Below are 20,479 nucleotides of genomic sequence, written 5' to 3' on the forward strand. Positions count from 1 at the left end.
CAAAGTGTGAATTTAAAATATTTCCATTCAGACTACTATGTTCTACCCTGTGGAGTTCTGCAGGGATCTTCCATGAGTCCCACTCTCTTTAATCTTTATGTAGCAGCCCTAGCATTGGTGAGCCACTCATTTGGATTGGAGGTGGTGTCATATGCAGATGACACGCAGATTATGATTACTATCCCTAAAGGGCCAAGCGCGTCATCAGAAAATATTCTTGGTTATATGACCAGAGTGGCAGAATGGAGGTCGACTAATTTTTTTTTAGCTTAATGGGGATAAAACCCAAGTGATGATATTCGGATCAGGGTCATCCAAGTGGAATAGCAGTTGCTGGCCTCAGTCCCTGGGATGCTGTCCTACCCAGAGTATAAAGGCTAAGAACCTCGGAGTCCTGTTGGATACTGAACTTAACATTAACATCCAAATGAGTCGTCCCATCTCAACATGCTGCTGGCTTATAAGGATGTTAAAAAAAATCTTTCCTTTTATCAAACGACCAGCTCGGAACGAGGTTGCACTGGCCTTGGTAATGTCCAGGCTGGAAAATTGTAATGCATTATACCTGTCCGCTAACAAGAACCTGCAGCACAAACTATAGGTAAATGCAGAATGCATTGGCAAGGCTCATTTTGGACATTCCTAGGAAACAATCTGCCAGGAAGGGACTGGAGGTCCTGCATTGGCTTCCCATTGAACAACGCATTAGCTTCAAATCACTCTGTATGGTCCACACATCGCTGCATGCTTCCCATCCGTCGAGATTGAAGACTATGTTCAAGTGGCATTCCTCTACCAGACAATTGCGCTCCTCGCTTCAAATGCAACTGGTGGTACCTAGGACTAAGAAGAAGAAATGGGGGAACAGAGCATTCTCCGTGGCAGCTAGTAAGCTCTGGAACTCCCTGGCCTTTGCTCTTAGATCCATCCCACTTCTGCTCCCCTTTAAAAAGGCTCTTAAAACTTGGCTCTTTACGGTCTAGCATCTGGCGGGAGCGTGTGGCCGGCTCTAAATTCCTGGGTATGGATGGCTGGTCTCTAGCGCCTTGATGCCCTCGGGTGACTGCTGCGCTTTATAAATCCTCAAATCAAATCAAATTCTGATCTCAACCTCTAGCACATGAACTCCCCATCCCAGCAGTGACGCATCTTTCACAACCGTCATCTCGGGTAGGGCAGGAAGAGTTGTCTGCCACCGGTTCAACTGCAGGTGAGCCACCTCTACAGGTATTTTGCAGTCTCCTCCAAAACCTTGATGGAATCCAACATGTTCCCTGGTTCAAGGCCAAGTGAGACTTTAGGCTCTACGCAGAGAATGTATAGGTCACTTGACAATCGACTATCAGGTTGCTAAGAGGTCCAGAATCTTCGCAACCCAGCTCACAGAGAGACACGTCTGAGGCTGAAACATCGGGATCACAGCATAAATGTTCTAGACTCATTGTGGGGGAGAGAATGCCCGAAACGACACCATATCCAGAAAGGTTCAAATGATGGGAAGCCTATGTAAAGGAGTTAGGTATGTCTGACACGTTGATAGTGAACCTCAACAATGTCAGAAGGTACTCCATTATCTGGAGGTGTCTATGACTGATTGTGGGGAGTCTGCCTTCAACAGCCTGTGTGGAGGCACGGGATAACTGGTATCTTCAACCTCCAAAGGTGTGCCGTTACCCCCACCACCACTTGATGAATTTCATGAACATTGAGAGGTACTGGTGAGGCCAAAGGGGAGCACAGCAAATTGAAAATACTCCTGGCTCACATTGAACTGCAAGTAGCATATATGGCACTGTAAGATGGGCACATGAAAGTAAGCAGGCTGCAGGTCCAAAGCCACCATCCGGTCATCTGGCTCAAGGGCAGACAGAATCCAGACCAGCATGAGCATCTGGAATTTGTCCTTCCACAAGAAGGCATTCAAAGGTTAGGGATACAAAATAGGATGAAGACCTACGCCCTTCTTTGGCAGGAGGAAATAATGGGAGTAACAGTCAGTCCACATTTCTTGAGCTGGAACTGCCTCTATGGATCCTTTGACTAAAAGGCCATGCACTTGTTGGAGCAAGATGGACAAGTGTTCCTCTGAGAGATGGTCAGTATGGGTGGGAAGTGCAATGGGTCAAAAAGGAATGGAAGGGCACAGCTTCACTGAATAATCTTGAGAATCCGGCTGTCAGATGTGCTATTTTGCCATACCCGGAAAAAGTATCTGATGCTGCCTTCTACAGGATGGTCATATTTCATTATGGGGAAAATTAAAGCAGTTTGGAGGTGGACGCAGGTGGCTGGGAAGTTGGCTACCCTTGATGAACAGGCCTTTGTCTGCCTTATCCCTGCCCCTGAACCCCAAAGGACTGGAGTGCTTGTTGTAAGGAAGGTAGCGTCAAAAGGGGTGAAACTGGTAGGGATATTGACACACGGGAAAAGAAAGACATAGGGAATAAGCTGTGGCCAGACTCTCCTTAAAGCGTTCCAATGCCAAATCAGCTTTCTCACCAAACAGGTGAGGCCCATTGAGTGGCATGTCCATTAAAGAGGCTTGCATTTCTCCAGAGAAGCCAGTGAATCACAACCAAGCATGCCGCTGAAGTACCACACTAGTCTCAACAACTATATCCAACAGTCAGTAGTGTCTAACCCAGAGTGAATAATGTACTTAGTAGCATCCTGAATGGTTTGAGCCAAAGTAATTCGATATTCGTTGGGGGCTGCCAGCAAGATCTGGCCAGCCATGTTCCATAAAGCAGGAGCATATATTCCCAGAAAGCATCTGGCATTGACTGACTGTAAGGCAAGCTTTGCCGAGCAAAATAACCGCTTGCCCAAAGTTCTCAAGTAGTTTTGACACTCTGTCTGGGGTAGGTGCAAGGAAAGAATTGAGGTTCACCAAAGTGGTGGAAGCTTGAACTATCAAACTGTGTTGTAGGGTGCAGAGTCAAAAAATCAGGGTCCCACAGCACCAGTCTGGGGCGACTGGCAAACTGCTAGCTTACCGGAAGGCAGGAACAGGGTTTGGTACAGACGCACATAAGGGTACCAGTCATGGCCTCATTAAATGGGAGTAAAGGCTCTGAGGTTTTACACCCTGGACAAACTTAATCTGTTAGAATATTGGGTTTAAACTTCCATAGCAGGCCATTATAAGTCCAAAACTTCCACTGTAAGTCTAATCAACGCTGTGAAGGACGCCTTTTCTTCGGTCAGTGGTCAAGAGGCAAACACAACCCAGTGTCTAGAAAAGTGAACAACCCACTGACATCTTTTAAATCCAGACACAAATTACTTCATCACAAATGTCATCTCCAAAGACTGGTTGACTAAGTACCAAAAATTTGGTGGACTGCTGCAGTCAGGCTTCAAAACAGAGGCATAGTTCTGTCTGAATTAAAATGAACTGGTACGTTGGTATAAGGTCGAGACGCAACCTCGGACAAGGCTGAGATAGATTCGGCTCTGAATTGGTGAAGACGATAGTGACTGAGCCATCCTCTGGCACTGCTGGTGTTGATGTCTCAGGGACCAGCATGGATATTGGTGCTGTATTGGAAGTCGGCTCTACCATCAAAACGGAACCCGAGACGGATTCTGGAGAGACAGACAGCACCAATGGCAGACCCCAACTGGGGACCTCCTCAGAAGCTTGAAACCCAAAGACGCACCGGATGGAGTTGGAAGGGAGCCAAAAATGTGTACAATGGCTTCTCTAAAGGCCTCAATCTGTTACAATCTCGCAGACTGACATGGAAACTCTGAGTGCACTGGGATCAGTTGCCGAATCGGCACTTCGCAAGGTGACCAAGAGCTGCTCCACAGGGCACCCTGTCGTACAAGTGGGTTCTCAGGTTGAGAGTAGCATGACTGGGACACATTCCCACTAGGACTTCTGCTTAGATTTCAACTGAATGGAAGACTTTGACCTCATCGACAAACTGTAAAGCGCAGAAAGAAAGGTACTGACGTCAGCGTGTAGAGGTGGGTGCTTATATATCCAGCTCCGTTGGTCACTTACAGGAAGGAATGAAGTCGGCATGGAGCGCCACAACACTAACTTCTGGCGTGTGGGAGCACTGTTGAAAAATCTTCCAGATCAATTCTGGTGTCTGCGAATATTCTAAAAGTGAGGAATCTGCTGTTAAAAGCATCCATCAGAATCTACTGGTTTCTTTTTTATATGAACTTATTTATCCTACCACTCTCTCTTCTAAGTAACTGTACGTCTACAGGTTACCCTTTCAACAGTTTAGTTGCACCAAATTGGTATTCTCTAAGATGTCCTTATGTTAACAACACAAAGTACATCGCAGAAGACACAATGATTGTTGCAGCAGCTGTTACATTGCTGGAGTATCAAGATATAGATTGCAAATCCAAACAAAATGATAACATTTTACCTGTAATCTCCTGTTTACCATCTAGAGGAGTCTATAATGTGTGTGTTGTCCTTAAAGGGCCCATCCACAAACAAGCCACTAGTACACTTTAATTCAGACAGTGATTGTTCAAATGCTGTTTGAAATTTATGGAACTCTACATTCACTGTTTTATTTTGTGCAACAAAGAAATTGCAAGGCTACCAATCGAACAGATTCAAATGGAATTGTTTTTCTTCCTTCTCAGGGAAACTACTTAAATACCCTTCCCTCCAGGCCACTGGCACATGAATGCAACTAAAACTGGGAAAGGATATCAGAGCTACAGCTCTGTTTCTGAATTCCACGACCGTGAAGTTGGAGACTAGAGGATCCACAAAACTGATCATATGATGTTTGCACAGCTGCTGTTCCTCTGGGGTGACCTTGTTTGTGATGATATCCAAACCTTCATAAACCTGTGGGGATAAGAAAGTCAGAGATGTTCAAGCAGCACAAACACCTAACGCACCATGAAGAACCGTATGGCACTATACTGTACCACAGGCGTAGCACGGCCCCCAACTACAAAACCCATTACAGGTCCGGATCTGTAAATATTATAGACAACAATCATGTGCTACAGAGTGCTGGGCTTTAAAATGGGTGCCGGTGGCTCCCACCTGCAATCACCTGCTCGAATTAAGCACTGCCTAAAAGAGGATTAGACAGTGCCTTTGTAAGATCTGATAGTAATGGTCAGAAGCAAATGCGCTCAAAGAGTCAGAACAGATATATACCAGCGGCGGCTGGCATGCAGGTAGAGCAGGGGGGTCGGCAGATGTGGTGTCGGTGCGTGCATCCATGCAAGGTGAGTGGTGTGTGTAAAGAAAAAGAGGAAAAAAAACTTGCTTGCTACACTCGCTCTGGTCTCCTTGGGCTCCAGTAAATTCCCTTAAGCAATCCTGGCGCTGCTTGAATGCTGGTAACAAGCATGAGAGAAGCGCGAGGATCAGAGGGAGCTGCCTTTCTCAGCGCTCTCAAGAGCACTGGAGGCCTGTACTTTCTCTAACTCAGCTGTCTTAAGAAAGCTAGGTTAGAGAAGAGTATTTTCATCTGTCTAGCGGCGCACAGTAGACTGGTGTAGAGTCTAGCGGCACACGGTATAGTGGTGTAGAGTCCAGCGTGGCGCACCGTTGAGTCCAGCGTGGCGCACCGGTGAGTCCAGCGCGGCGCACCGTTGAGTCCAGCGCGGCGCACCGTTGAGTCCAGCGCGGCGCACCGTTGAGTCCAGCGCGGCGCACCGTTGAGTCCAGCGTGGCGCACGGTAGAGGGCAGTGGATGGCGCAGAGCAGAGTGCGGTGGCAGACAGCAGTGTCACAGAGGGCAGTGGCGCAGATTAGAGTGGAGTGGCGTAGAGTTCAGTGTTGTAGAGTGCAGTGGCATACAATAGAGTAGATTGGACTGCTTTAGAGTGAGTTGGCATAGAATGTTGCAGAGTGCAGTGTGGTAGAGCGCAGTGGGGTAGAGCGCAGTGGGGTAGAGTGCAGTGGGGTAGAGTGCAGTGGGGTAGAATTCAACTGTGTAGAGTGCAGTGGCATAGAATTCAACTGTATAGAGTGCAGTGGCTTAGAATTCAACTGTATAGAGTGCAGTGGCATAGAATGCAAAGGTATAGAATGCAACGGCACAGAATGCAACGGCATAGTATGTGGTAGTGGGCGCAGAGTGCAATGGCAGTGTGGGTGCAGAGTGCAATGGCAGTGTGGGCGCAGAGTGCAATGGCAGTGTGGGCGCAGAGTGCAATGGCAGTGTGGGCGCAGAGTGCAATGGCAGTGGTGCAGAGTGTCCTAGATTGCAGTGGCTGATTAGGGTGGCGTAGAGTACAGTGGTACAGATTAGGGTGGCGTAGAGTACAGTGGTACAAATTAGGGTGGCGTAGAGTACAGTGGTACAAATTAGGGTGGCGTAGAGTACAGTGGTACAAATTAGGGTGGCGTAGAGTACAGTGGTACAAATTAGATCGGCGTAGAGTACAGTGGTACAAATTAGATCGGCGTAGAGTACAGTGGTACAAAATAGGGTGGCGTAGAGTACAGTGGTACAAATTAGGGTGGCGTAGAGTACAGTGGTGCAAATTAGGGTGGCGTAGAGTACAGTGGTGCAAATTAGGGTGGCGTAGAGTGCAGTGGCATACAGTTGACTGGTGTAGAGTGCACTGGCATAGTGTTGCAGAGTATAGTGGTGTAGAGTGCAGTGGCATAGAACTGAGTGACGTAGCGTGCAGTGGCACAGAACTGAGTGGCGTAGCGTGCAGTGGCATAGAATTGAGTGGCGTAGCGTGCAGTGATGCAGAGTGCAGTGATGCAGAGTGCAGTGATGCAGAGTGCAGTGATGCAGAGTGCAGTGATGCAGAGTGCAGTGATGCAGAGTGCAGTGATGCAGAGTGCAGTGATGCAGAGTGCAGTGATGCAGAGTGCAGTGATGCAGAGTGCAGTGATGCAGAGTGCAGTGATGCAGTGATGCAGAGTGCAGTGATGCAGAGTGCAGTGATGCAGAGTGCAGTGATGCAGAGTGCAGTGATGCAGAGTGCAGTGATGCAGAGCAGAGTGGCGCAGAGCAGAGTGGCGCAGAGCAGAGTGCAGGGTTATAAAGCGGAGTGGTGAAGAGTAGAGTGCAGTGGCGTAGAGTTTAAAGGCACAGAGTTAAATGGTGTAGAGTGCAATGGCATAGACTGAAGTGGAGCACAACAGACTAAAGTGGCATACACTGGATTGGCGAAGAGTGTGTGGGCGTGGAGTGGTACAGAGGATGGTGCATTGGCGAGGAGTGCATTGACATGGGGAAGTGGCGCAGACTGCAGTAGTGTAGAGTGGCGTAGAGTGCATTGGCATAGAGTAGAGTGGTGCAGAGTAGAGAGGCGTACAGTGAAGTGACATAGATGAAGTGGTGGAGAGTGGAGTGGTCTAAAGTGGAGTGGTGCAGAGCGAAGTGCAGTGGAGCGGTGCAGAGTAGAGTGAAGTTGCATAAAGTGGAGTATGCATGGTGTGGTAGCACACTGCCATTATAGACAACATATTTTAAATTGAAACTACCATTACCTTTAAACAGACATAGATTTTTACTAAAAAACATATAATGTGCAGAAATAGCATTACCGAGTGCATGTTTTTTTTATCATAACAAAGTATTTATTTCCAACACACTTCAGAATTATCAAAATGTTTCTCTTAATTATGATATATTCTGAAATACTTGCACAGTACATTTAAAAGTTGTTGTATGTTAGAAAGAAATCCTACCCCCCGGTATACAGCAAGATTGTCACGTAAATCCTCTCACATTGAAGTCATAGAAAGAAAAGTAAACACCACTCTCCCTCGGAAGACAGAGCCTGACATTTGACCTCGGTCTTTGATATTGATATCAACTCCTCCCTATCAACTGGTAAATTCACAAGTTCATGTTCTGACTGGTGCAGCCACACAGTTCCTTGCCTTAGCATTAAAGTTTCAGCATCTGAAATTAATAAAGATTGTTTATTGAAATATGTTCTTACTTTTATGCTTCCTAACGTCTTGTAATCTGATTATATTTAAGGGTAAATGCTGTAATTGGAATGGATTATTGGCTATTAATGTACTGCTTGAAATGAAAATACATGACCATAACACAACTCATAATAAACGTATTCTCATGAAACAGGACCTCGAACAAGGTGCAAACCCTAACTGCATACCAATAGCTAATGGGCCCTTCTTGGGTACAGTCACTGAAAAGGTAGCTTTTTCCAAGATTTCAACTTTCAACTAGTAAAATCTAAATGAATTCAGACCAGGAAAAAGCACATAATTCGTACTTATCTCTCCCCAGGATGACCATAAGAACCCTATTGACAACAATGGAGACGCTACTACTAGACATTTCCTCTGCATTTGACACAGAGGACCCCCAACTGATATCCTAAAATCTATATGATACATAATACATTCCTCAACTGGATAAAATCATTCCTTAAGACTATTTTGCTACCACCATTCGAAACCCACTCTACATCAGATGTGTAGATTTCCCACCGGGCTGCACAATTAGCATTGCTACTCTTCAAACAATACGTTGCCTGTCACATCTGGTAGTCTTTCAATATCACCTACAACTATATTGATGATACTAAGGTAATTTAAAAACTCTGCCATTCTTGTAAAGTCACAACTTAAAGAATACACAAACACCTATTGGTAGTGGAACAAAGGATGCCAGAAAATCATTCAACACTCCGCTCCTCAAAAACATCAATACTAATCTGTGGATTGTAGAAAAACTATAACCCAATAACCTTTTGCTGCATATTTTTGTTATCTTCCTTAAGCATGTATGCAATTTGTGTCACTTGTTTAACCAAAGTCAAGCTCTTTTTGAGGTTTGTTTTGCCATTTGTGAAGGTTATAGCCATATACGAACTCAAACAATTTTTTATGCAAATTGATTTCTCGCTTCTGGTGTGTTTTGTTCTTTTGATTAGAGTAACGATTAGACCGTTCTATTTTTTGGCATTTAATGTCATCTATGACTAAGACCGTTCATCAGTATATTGTTCTGCTAAGCAATTTTTCTTACCCAACATAACTCACTGTAGTTTGTATTACTCATACCCTAGTTCTGAGGGACACAGGTTTTATCCTATTATCCTCAATGGCAAGGCCATGTTTGAGCAAATATAGGGAGGTACATCTCTACAACCCAAAGACATTTCGCCTGCGTTTTACCAAGGTGAGGTAATTGATATTGTGGGCTATATAAATGCTGATATAGAATTTTGTGGAATACACAAGGATATATTTACATAGTCATATTGATGTACCCACCCTAAAATTGGGGGGGACTTGCTCTGGCACTTCACTGTGAATCCCAGAGCACCATCATAGGTAATCGTGATTGAGGATGAACCAATATATGAATCTTGAGTTCAATGAGACAAGTGTTTGACAGCAAATTGGAAATGTTTAAGAGCTATGTACAGAATATAGTTCTTAAGAGAAATGCTGTTCCTGTTCAGCACGAGCTCAGGAGGGTCCCAGTAAAAGCGAAGGAGTGGATGGGGAAACCATAAAGAAGAAGCAAAATGAAACTTCGAAGACAAAGCAGAGTTACAAATGGAAGAGAAGGAGGCAGGGATGAAAAAGCGTGCCAGGAAACAGCAACAAAGATATATATACATATATACATATATATATATACATATATATATATATATATATATATATACATACATATATACACACACACACACACACACACACACACACACACACACACATTGATACACATACATGCACACATACACACAGGCAGAATCAAAACAATCAGTACAGACAGACAACATTTAAATGAGTCAGTGTTTAGGGTAATTGAAAACTCATTCTCACCGTTATAGAGAGGAAGACATAACCCAATGGTGAGCATTCACCTCATTTACCGGTGGGCACTAATGTGATCTTACACGGCACACAATGCTAATATACGAGGAGGGCTGCTTTCTAAGGTACTGGGCTGCTGTAATAATTTCTTTTCCTGATAGATACATTACCCTGGCCACGTTTTTAGGTCGAGGACCTAAAGGCTGCGCTTGCGCAGTCTTGGGTCGGAGAATTAATGTTCCTTAGTAGCGCTTTGGAACCCGCCTCCCTGCCCTGTCTCTCCTCCATTGGCTGGCTTCCTAAACGGAGGCCAGCCATTGGAGGAGAGATGCATCACTCCGATTTAGCCCCGTCTTTTTCAGATTCGGGGGCGTAAGTTTTGCTGTTCTTTAGCTCGTGACGTCGTCAGTCACTCAGGACAGCAAAACACGCCCCCGAATCCGAAATTTTCGGAAGCTTTGTGGCCGCCATTTTGGTTCCCCTGTTGAGGAGTCCGCATCTCTGCTTTCCTTTCCTCCCCAGTCAGTCGGGGCTCGGTGCAGTTCGGGGTCATATTTCCGCACCCCTGGCTCACATCGTTCGCCCGCGATCCCCCTTCCAAGTTCCCTTCTGCCCTAAGGTGATCAGGAGCCTGCACGCCCTGTCCCCGTCTCTGCACAAGCACAGCCGAGCTGGCACGGCCTGTGTGTGAGGAGGGCTGGCTGTGCGGCAGGAAATTGCCTTTATTTTCCACACCCCACCCTCGCCCACACAGGACATGAAACCGGGATCTCGGAGTTTTGGCTGGAGTGTGCCTTCCCTTCCGAGAGCATGCACGGCGAGAAGCACTAGCCTGCAGCGCCGCCATTTCAGAGTGTTACCAGGAAACGACAGGCTGCTCCTGTCTAAGCCAGCTGGAGGACGGGGGTCGGGGAAGAGGGGTCCCCAGGTGCAGCAGCCAGGATGTCCGATCTCCTTCCTTGCTCCCCCACCAGATCGTGAGCCTGCACGCCCTGTCCCCGTCTCTGCACAAGCACAGCCGAGCTGGCACGGCCTGTGTGTGAGGACGGCTGGCTGTGCAGCAGGAAATCGCCTTCATTTTCCACACCCCACCGTCGCCCACACAGGACATGAAACCGGGATCTTGGAGCTTTTGGGGAGTCGCGGTCATTGCTTTTCTATTTTCCTCATTTTTTCTGCACATGGCATACTGTTTGCTCGGTGGAAGGTGATCGACGTTTTTAAAAATTGTCTCAAACTATCCCATGCATTGTCTCCCTTCTCGAATGCCGCTCCCCCAATGTCCACAAATTCCCTAGTAAAATAGCTTATTGTGGTAGGTACCGCTGTCTATAATCTTCCGACCACTATTTCGGCAGCCTTTGATGACATAACGTGTATGTGTAAAGCGCACGCTCACTCAGGAAACGACAGGCTGCTCCTGTCTGAGCCAGCTGGAGGACGGGGGTCGGGGGAGAGGGGTCCCCGGGTGCAGCAGCCAGGATGTCCGATCTCCTTCCTTGCTTCCCCACCGCGTCATATTATGCACGTTTAGGGTGTAGTTTAAGATGCCCAGAGGCTATTCTTTGGGTTACCAGTTATACGAATTGTTACTGGATGCCTGTTCCTATACCCGAGCAACTGTCATCTGCTACCTTAGGCTAATCCGTTGTCTAGTTGGTTGACTACAACTCCCAGGATGCAGCAGGCCGACAAATGATGCCGGGGGTTGGGATCTTGGTGTTTCGAGTGGCATTTCTTCCTTGAAACGAACAGACCCTGGCTCCCAAGGAAGTGGTTTGTGCGTTCAATGGGCAGGCACAGAATTGCCTTCTTTACAAATATCTTGGTTTTCTCTACACTGTTTGATACCTCACTTAAGACGTTTCCAAAACGTTGTAAATGTCAGCTGTTACTTGTACCCAAATAAGTGATACTTAATTTAAAGAACTAAGAGTGGCGAAAGGGCAAGTTTCCCTTGTAGACTGTATGCAGAATTGACAAACTTGTATTTTGTTGGGGGGGAGGGGGGAGCTGTGTATTAAATACAACATTGAGTGGGAAAGTTGTCTTTCTGTGTATGTATGTATGTATGTATGTATGCTGCTTCTTTTGGTAGGGCCGGCTTATTTACCGGTCTTTACAATTGTTTCCGTGATTTCTGGAGATGCTACCCACAGTGCAGGGCTGCTGCATCCAGACTGCCGTGGTACTCTGCAGCATGCAGCACCCCTTGACTTTTCCATGTGATATCACCAAGCGCTGTGTGTGTTTGGCTATCACTCAGGAACTTTAGGTGCTGGAAGATCATTGGCCTAGTTGGTGAAACCCGGATCATACCATTTGCAGCTTCTGGTTTTAATGCCCAGAATCGGGCAAATATTCTACTTTCGATCCCGAGCAACTTCTCGCCCCTCCAGATACTTTCCCCCAAAATCTGGTCCACCCAGGATGACGCCATTAAAGACTCCGAATGTGGGTAATACAGTTTAGTTTCATGTTCATTTTCACTTCCAACGGCTTGAGCTACTGGCTGAGTTCTGCTTGTTCACTTTACTGAATTGTGTGGCCCTGGGCAAACGTCATATGACTGACTACATCAGTCCGACCCCCTCCTTCTTCCCAAACCAGCAGCCCTTGGGACAGGGGACAAGGCGTCCAGGATTTGTCGGCGCAGTCTCAGTTTGTCACCAGTTGTCCTGGCAGATTTCTGCAAATTTAGCACATGTTCTGGGTTTCAGAGGGGTAAAATAAAACGGGGGATACACTTTTTTTATGAGTTCCAAGGCAGTACTTTGTGTTGGCTATTATTAATAAGCAGTTTTAGCAGGCATGATACTGGGTTTAAAAATGTTTCATTTAATGTATTTACTTGGTACCACATTCTCTGTTTCTATATTGATGAGCTCTGTCATTTAAGTCTTTCTGTGCTCTTCGGGTGATGTTAAATAACAGTCTTTCTATTTTTGTGAAATGTCTTTTTTTCAAAATCAAGTCTCCCTAGCCTGGAGTACCAAATGCTATAGTTTATATTTAAAAAAAAATCTATTTATGGTAGGAAGAGCAATGTTATTAATGGCATGTTTGAATTAATCTCAGCCACTGGCAATCACTCTGGCCGCATTCCAATCTATTATTTTTAGCCCACCAGTTCACCTTAGTTTGGACCCAGCAATATGCAAATCTTTCTTGACCAATGGAACAGTCCAGCTCGAACTGCCACGCTGGGTCTAAACTGAGGTGGCATGGTGTGCAAAAAAATTATGGCTTGGAATGTTGCCCAAGTGATTATCAGAGGCTTAGATTAATTCACATTCCATCCATCACTCTTTGTGTATTTCAGTGTCTAGGTGGGATGGGTGTGCCCCTTACATACTGTGCCAATGGAACCAAACTATACCTGGCTGAGCCCAATTTGGGCAACGCCGGTCCTGGTTTGCTTGAGGACCTGGCATGGCAGTTCGGGCGGCTCCCATTGGAGCAGGGTCAAAACTGATTTGCATATGACTGGCTCCAAATGGAGGTGGCATGGTATGTAACATAACGATGGATTGCAGTGCGACCTGAAGATGTTTACATTTGGTCGATAAAATCTCAAACAATGACTCTTAGTTTTTTTTTTCTTAGACTTACTTTCATTGAGTAGCAGCCTTCACTCCAGTAGACCAAACGTGTCATGACTTATGGGTGTACGAAGTTGGGGCACTTTTTGGAGCACAAATGCTGAAATGGGGGAGTAGGGCGGGAACCCTGGTGGGTCTGGCGCTGGAGAGCAGAGTGAGTGGATGTGCAAAGCATCTGTGGTCTCTGGCATAGGGTGCCTTCCAGACATGGATAAACATATAACTGCTTCCCCTCCCCCCTCCCCCCGTGAATGACAAAGAATAGAATGAGACAGTTCCTCCCTCTTCGGATATTTTCATTTATTCAAGAAATAGTGCTACCCTGCTCGGACACTCTTAGCCACTGGTCACATGCACTGACAAAGCCAATTGGCCTACCTTTGTGGTAAAATGAATGGTATTTGTGATTAGCAGCAACACCGCTTTCTTTGCCCAAGACTCTGTAAAGAAGCTATTGTAGGACAGGGATTTTTTTCGAGGAGCTCGCAGTGTACAGTGTTTATAAAAAAATAAAAATAAAATATTTTTTTAAAGTCCTGGCACAGTAAGATGGTCGCCTCGGTCTGCGTCTTCACGCTGCACCATACGAACACAGGGTAACGTGTCACTTTCACACTTCTCACAAGTGCACCGAATGTTGTGCAATGCCCGCTTGTGAATGTAGTGCCCCTCCCACAGCCCCATGGGCACGGGCCCAGCGCAGAGCGGGCCAGGGCCACGCCTCGGGTCGCATCTGCATCAGATTTAGTGTGGGTAAAAGGGGCTGCCGGGTGGCCCTGAGATGTGATGCCCTTGATGTGGAACATGCACACCGCCCAGACAGTGTGGGCTTCTTGGCACTGAAAGGACAGACACGGCACATGCGCAGCTCACCGCCTGGCACAGTACGGATGCGGGCGTAGGCGCCGGTGCCAAGGTAAAGGCAGTTCTGCCGCACACATACAAACAACTTTTGAGTACACAGTAAACATTTTACCCACGAGCACACGTGTTGCACATGTAAGACACATAGGAGCAATTAAACATCCTTGCATACATGAGCTGGATGTTTCCTCCCATCGTCTGCTAGACAAATAGCAGCGCCAGATTCTCACACCAACCACGCACGAAGCAGCGCGAGAGAGGTGCAAGCTTCCCTTGCACACGTACAACATGAAGTGCAACAGTGCAAGCTTCTACCACCTTGAAGAGACACAGCATACAAGGTGCAGGCTTCTCTTGCACAGAGCACACGTGCAGGGTGGACAGCAGCAGCGTAAGCTTCACTCACTTGCAAGAGGCACAGCATGAGAGGTGCAAGCTTCTGTTACATGGAGCACGTGTACAGCACGGACTGTAGAAGTGTAAGCTTCACTCACTTGCAACAGCACAGTGTGGGATGGTGAGAGCACAGCATGAGATGTGGGGGCTTCACACACACACACGTGCAACTTGAAGTGTAGTAGTGCATGCTTCTATCACCTGCAAGAGGCAGACGTCGGTTCAGCAAGCACATGAGCTGTAACAGTGAAAGCTTCCATCACTTGCAAGAGCACAGCATAGGATCGAGCGAGCACATCTTAGGCTATGGAGAGCACAACATAGGTTGAGGCAAGCAAAACCTAGTATGTGAAGTGCAGCAGTGCTTCCACAGCACCATCCTTCTACAGCACCACCGCGCCATCCTTCTACAGCACCACCGCGCCATCCTTCTACAGCACCACTCCCCCATGCTTCCACAGCACCACTCCCCCATAATTCCACAGCACCACCACTCCATGCTTCCACAGCACCACCACTCCATGCTTCCACAGCACCACCACTCCATCCTTCCACAGCACCATCCTTCCACAGCCCCACCTCTCCATCCTTCCACAGCCCCACCGCGCCATCCTTCCACAGCACCACCGCGCCATCCTTCCACAGCACCACCGCGCCATCCTTCCACAGCACCACCGCGCCATCCTTCCACAGCACCACCGCGCCATCCTGGCTCTGTGTGTGGGGGTGGGGTTTGGTGTGTGTGTGTGTGGGGCTGTGTGTGTGTGGGGCTGTGTGTGTGTGGGGCTGTGTGTGTGTGGGGCTGTGTGTGTGTGGGTAGGGCTCTGTGTGTGGGTAGGGCTCTGTGTGTGTGTGTGTGGGTAGGGCTCTGTGTGTGTGTGTGTGGGTAGGGCTCTGTGTGTGTGTGTGTGGGTAGGGCTCTGTGTGTGTGGGTAGGGCTCTGTGTGTGTGTGGGTAGGGCTCTGTGTGTGTGTGGGTAGGGCTCTGTGTGTGTGTGTGGGGCTCTGTGTGTGTGTGTGGGGGGGGGCTCTGTGTGTGTGTGTGTGTGTGTGTGGGGGGGGGGGGGTGTGTGTGTGGGTAGGGCTGTGTGGGTGTGTGTGTGGGCAGGGCTCTGTGTGTGTGTGTGGGCAGGGCTCTGTGTGTGTGTGTGGGCAGGGCTCTGTGTGTGTGTGTGGGCAGGGCTCTGTGTGTGTGTGTGGGCAGGGCTCTGTGTGTGTGTGTGTGGGTAGGGCTCTGTGTGTGTGTGTGTGTGGGTAGGGCTCTGTGTGTGTGTGTGTGTGGGTAGGGCTCTGTGTGTGTGTGTGTGGGTAGGGCTCTGTGTGTGTGTGTGTGTGTGGGTAGGGGTGTGTGTGTGTGGGTAGGGGTGTGTGTGCGTGTGCGTGTGCGTGTGCGTGTGCGTGTGCGTGTGCGTGTGCGTGTGCGTGTGTGTGTGTGCCTGGGTGGGGCGCTGTGCGCCTGGGTGGGGCGCTGTGCGCCTGGGTGGGGCGCTGTGCGCCTGGGTGGGGCGCTGTGCGGGGCGCTGTGCGCCTGGGTGGGGCGCTGTGCGCCTGGGTGGGGCGCTGTGCGCCTGGGTGGGGCGCTGTGCGCCTGGGTGGGGCGCTGTGCGCCTGGGTGGGGCGCTGTGCGCCTGGGTGGGGCGCTGTGCGCCTGGGTGGGGCGCTGTGCGCCTGGGTGGGGCGCTGTGCGCCTGGGTGGGGCGCTGTGCGCGCGGGTGGGGCGCTGTGCGCGCGGGTGGGGCGCTGTGCGCGCGGGTGGGGCTCTGTGCGCGCGGGTGGGGCTCTGTGCGCGCGGGTGGGGCTCTGTGCGCGCGGGTGGGGCTCTGTGCGCGCGGGTGGGGCTCTGTGCGCGCGGGTGGGGCTCTGTGCGCGCGGGTGGGGCTCTGTGCGCGCGGGTGGGGCTCTGTGCGCGCGGGTGGGGCTCTGTGCGCGCGGGTGGGGCTCTGTGCGCGCGGGTGGGGCTCTGTGCACGCGGGTGGGGCTCTGTGCGCGTGGGTGGGGCTCTGTGCGCGTCATGAGCAATGCCAATAGCTCTACCTTTAATAATGCCGAGACCATTGCATTGTAAATAATAATAATAATAATAATAACAGACATTTCTAAAGCGCGAACAGCTACCTCGCAAGGAGGTGTCCCGGCGCTATGTGAGCAGCTCAAAGTAGACAATAAGTAAAGCCGGTGGATCAGATCTTTTAAGTGAAAAGCCAAGTTTTTAAATGTTTCCTGAAACCAATCTCTGATGTTGCCGACTGAATGGCAGGCGGTAGGGCGTTCCACAGCTTCACCGTGTTTGCTGAAAATGTCCTGCCTCCCAAACGCGCCTTTCTGACTCGTGGGACGTGTAACTGGCGTAGAGAGTTTGACCTTAAGAGTCTCGCCTGTTCATACCTAGGGAGTCTTGCTTTAAGATAGCTAGGACAGGTGCCACGGAAAGCTCTGAAAGCCAGTGTTAGCGCCTTAAATTTAATTCTGCTTGCCACCGGCAGCCAGTGCAGCTCGCGCAAATGCGAAGAGACATGCTGTTTAAAAGGAATGTGTTTTAACAGCCTCGCAGCCGCATTCTGCACGGTCTGCAGACGTTGAATCAAATATTTGGGTAGGCCCAAATATAAGCCATTTGCATAGTCCAGCTTCGAGGTGACCGTCGCATGGACTACCATTTTTCGGCAGTCTTCTGGAAGCAACACGAGGAACTTGCGCAAATTCCTCAGCTTGCTTAAGCACCCTGTTGTCACTTGCTGAATGTGGGCAGAAAAGTCTAAGCTCTCATCCCACCTTACCCCCAAGTTTTTAGCCTTTGTGCTGGGGGAAGGCGCAGGGCCCATCTCAGATGGCCACCACAGATCCGGGGAAGGGCGAAGGCCTTTCCCAAAAAAGATCACCTCCGTCTTGCCAGCATTCAACTTTAATTTATTGGTGTTCATCCAGCTGGCTACATCGCGGAGGCACCCCTTAAATTTAGAGTAGGGGAAGACGAGCTGGGTATCGTCTGCGTATGAGATTGCCGTGACCCCCCATTAGGCAATCATAGTAAAAAGTGGTGCCAGATAAATATTAAAGAGTAGTGGTCTAAGTGCCGATCCCTGAGTGACCCCACACCCCAGTCGCTTAGGTTTAGAGGAGAAAGAGCCCAACGCCACCTTCTGTGACCGGTTGGTCAAAGAGGAATAAAGCCACCCAAGTGCTTTATCCTGAAGGCCAATGTCCTCTAGGCGCTGCAGAAGTCTGCCGTGGTCGACCGTATCAAATGCGGCCGATAGATCCAGGAGCACCAGCATAGCAGATGCTCCTGAATCTAGAGACCACCTAACCGACTCAGCTACTTCAATCAGGGCGGTCTCAGTGCTGAAGCCCGGACTAAAACCCGATTGAGTTTCATGCAAGATCTTATTCTCTTCAATGAAACTATTCAATTGGCGCTGAATCAGTTTTTCCATCATTTTACCTGGAGCAGCCAATAGGGAAATCGGTCGGAGATTGCTCAAATCCTCCGGATCTCCATTTGGTTTGTTTTTTTCAGAGGGAGGAGTGTGGCATGTTTCCAACAGTCCGGAAACACCCCAGATGTAATGGACGTGTTCCAAATATGCAGAAGAGTGGTCACAATTGACTCCGCCATCATGCTCCAGAGCTTCGGTGGGCAGAGATCATCAGGCGCCCCCGATTTGCACCTCTATTTCTTGCAATGCCTCCTTAAATGAGATAGAATGAAATTGACCCAAGAACGAGGAAGATGGACTATTATCAACACTATCAGCCATTACGGTGGGACAAGAGTCGGAGAAGGTACCATACACTTCCTTAATTTTGTCATCAAAATAATCCGAGATACCTTCACAGAGAGCCTCGGATGGGATGACTTCTGTTTCAATAATTCTCGGCTTGAAAAAGGACTGCACTATTTTAAAAACTTCTTTACTGGATTGTTCCGCATGACGGATAGAGGTGGCAATATTACGCCTTTTTGCTTTTTTTATAGATTTGTGCAACTTGCGGAGGGCTGTTCTATAGCAAGCCTTAGCTGATTCACAATAGTTCACCCGCCAAAGGCGCTCCAGTCTCTTGCATGCACCCTTCTCTGCCCTTAGCTCTGTAGAGAACCATGGGGCAGAAGGGGATTCCCTGCGAGATAGAGCGAGTTTGGCTGGAGCGATGGTCTCCATCATATCGCCTATCCATCCATTCATTGCCACTGCATCTGCATTTGGATCTGTAGTTAGCACTGGAGGGTAAACTGTCAAGGCCGCGCCAATAGTGTAAGGTCGAAGATTTTTCCATTGCCTGAGCACAAAGGAGTGTCTACCAGTGGCCTGAGAGCAGGATGGCAGTGTAATGGCAAAGGAGATCAGGAAGTGATCCGACCACAGCAGAGGCTGTGGGGTCTCAACTGTTGTATCATGGATGTTAGAAAAAATAAGGTCCAGCGTGTGGCCTGCACTGTGCGTGGGGCCAGTAACAATTTGTGTTAAATTAGCTCCTCTCAGGGTAGATATTACCTGGTCTGCCAAGGGGCAGCGCAACCCATCAACACGAGCATTAAAATCGCCCACTACTATAAAGTAGGGGTGTATAAGAGAGCTTTGGACAATAATGTCCATAAGTTCACCTGAACTGGCCACAGTGCAGTCCGGGGGTCTATATATAACTATCCCTGCCAATGAACATTGGGGATTAACTTGCAGACAGAAGTGAAGCCCTTCTATCCCTGTGATCGAGGTAGGTAGCGAGGATGTGAGGGTAAATTTATCTTTGAAAATAAGAGCCACCCCCCACCCCTTCTGTTCTTCTCCCGGTTCGAAAAGATCATTTTGAAACCTGGAGGGATAGCTAAGGCGATAGTAGTCAGGTTGTCTTCGTTCAGCCATGTTTCTGTCAAGAACAGGGCGTCCCGCTCCGCGTCCATCAACAGTACCCAAATGTCATCAGCATGCCTAGAGAGGGATCTACAATTCAGTAGGCCAGCTCTAAAACTTAGTTTAGGGGGACCCACTGTAAGTTTAGATTTTAACTTGCCGGGCGGGTTGGCTGCTATAGAATTCCCACATAACGCCTTGTCGCAGTATAAACATACCAGCGGTAGTTCGGTGTTAGCTAACGCAACCCTTTCAGCCTTACAGTCCATTGCTGTATTCATCGCGAATAGGTCCGTCCTGGACCACGAGATCCTCTCCCTGTCCCTACCATCACCGGCAGCGTTTCTGGCGCTGGTCGCGCTGCCGTCGCGGACGGGCGCAGACGGGCTTGCCCTTGGCGCGCCTTCGGCGCGCAGACGACGCGCCCGCTGCGCCCGTCCGCTGCGCTCCCGGCACATCCCCTCTGGTTTGTAGAGCTTACCCACGTGACTCCGCCCGTCAGCTGACCCTCCTCTGTGCCCTGATTGGTGGTCCCGACCGTCGGACCCCGGGGGCACTGCTGCTTTTCCCTAATCTGTCCCTCGAGCCAGGAAAACGATGCAGGTAGGCAAGTGTGACCTTAGAACCGTTTCTAGGAAAGTGCAATATGCAATGTTCAATAGGCAATTAAAATTAAGAGCTAGACTCCCGGCAGTGCCTCAGGAGCGGCTTCTTTACAGTGTGCGCGAGGTAACACAGAATAAAAACAAATTCAGGACGTGCAAATGTGCAATTAATTAAAAAACCTGATCTCCCGGCTGTGCCTCAGGAGCAGTGCAACACCTTGTTACTTTTTGTTTGTAGAGACACAAACCATTCTTTAGAGAGTAAAATATATCAAAGAGTGCATATGAACATGTTTATGTTACATAACTGTCAGATTTCAAGAGCTTTGTTTTGTAAACAAAAGCTCGCTCGCATTTCAATATCCAACTACACCATCACTTTAATATTTTATTT

The 20,479-nt window shown here is 48.6% G+C and overlaps 1 protein-coding gene across 3 annotated transcripts in view; it reads right to left on the minus strand.

Moving 5' to 3' along the window:
- Window positions 1–20,479, minus strand: part of TRIT1 (tRNA isopentenyltransferase 1) — a 130,191-nt gene that overhangs the window by 69,662 nt on the left and 40,050 nt on the right. For 2 of the 3 annotated variants that reach the window (XM_078680785.1, XM_078680787.1), the window contains exon 2: window positions 4,691–4,831. The exons of the other annotated variant lie outside the window; for it this stretch is intronic. In XM_078680785.1, the coding sequence (XP_078536911.1) occupies window positions 4,691–4,831 (141 nt within the window). The remainder of the gene's footprint in view (window positions 1–4,690; window positions 4,832–20,479) is intronic. 3 annotated transcript variants of the gene reach the window in all.

The sequence above is a fragment of the Lissotriton helveticus genome, chromosome 3_1 (genome assembly GCF_964261635.1).
Source record: "Lissotriton helveticus chromosome 3_1, aLisHel1.1, whole genome shotgun sequence".
NCBI lineage: Eukaryota > Metazoa > Chordata > Amphibia > Caudata > Salamandridae > Lissotriton > Lissotriton helveticus.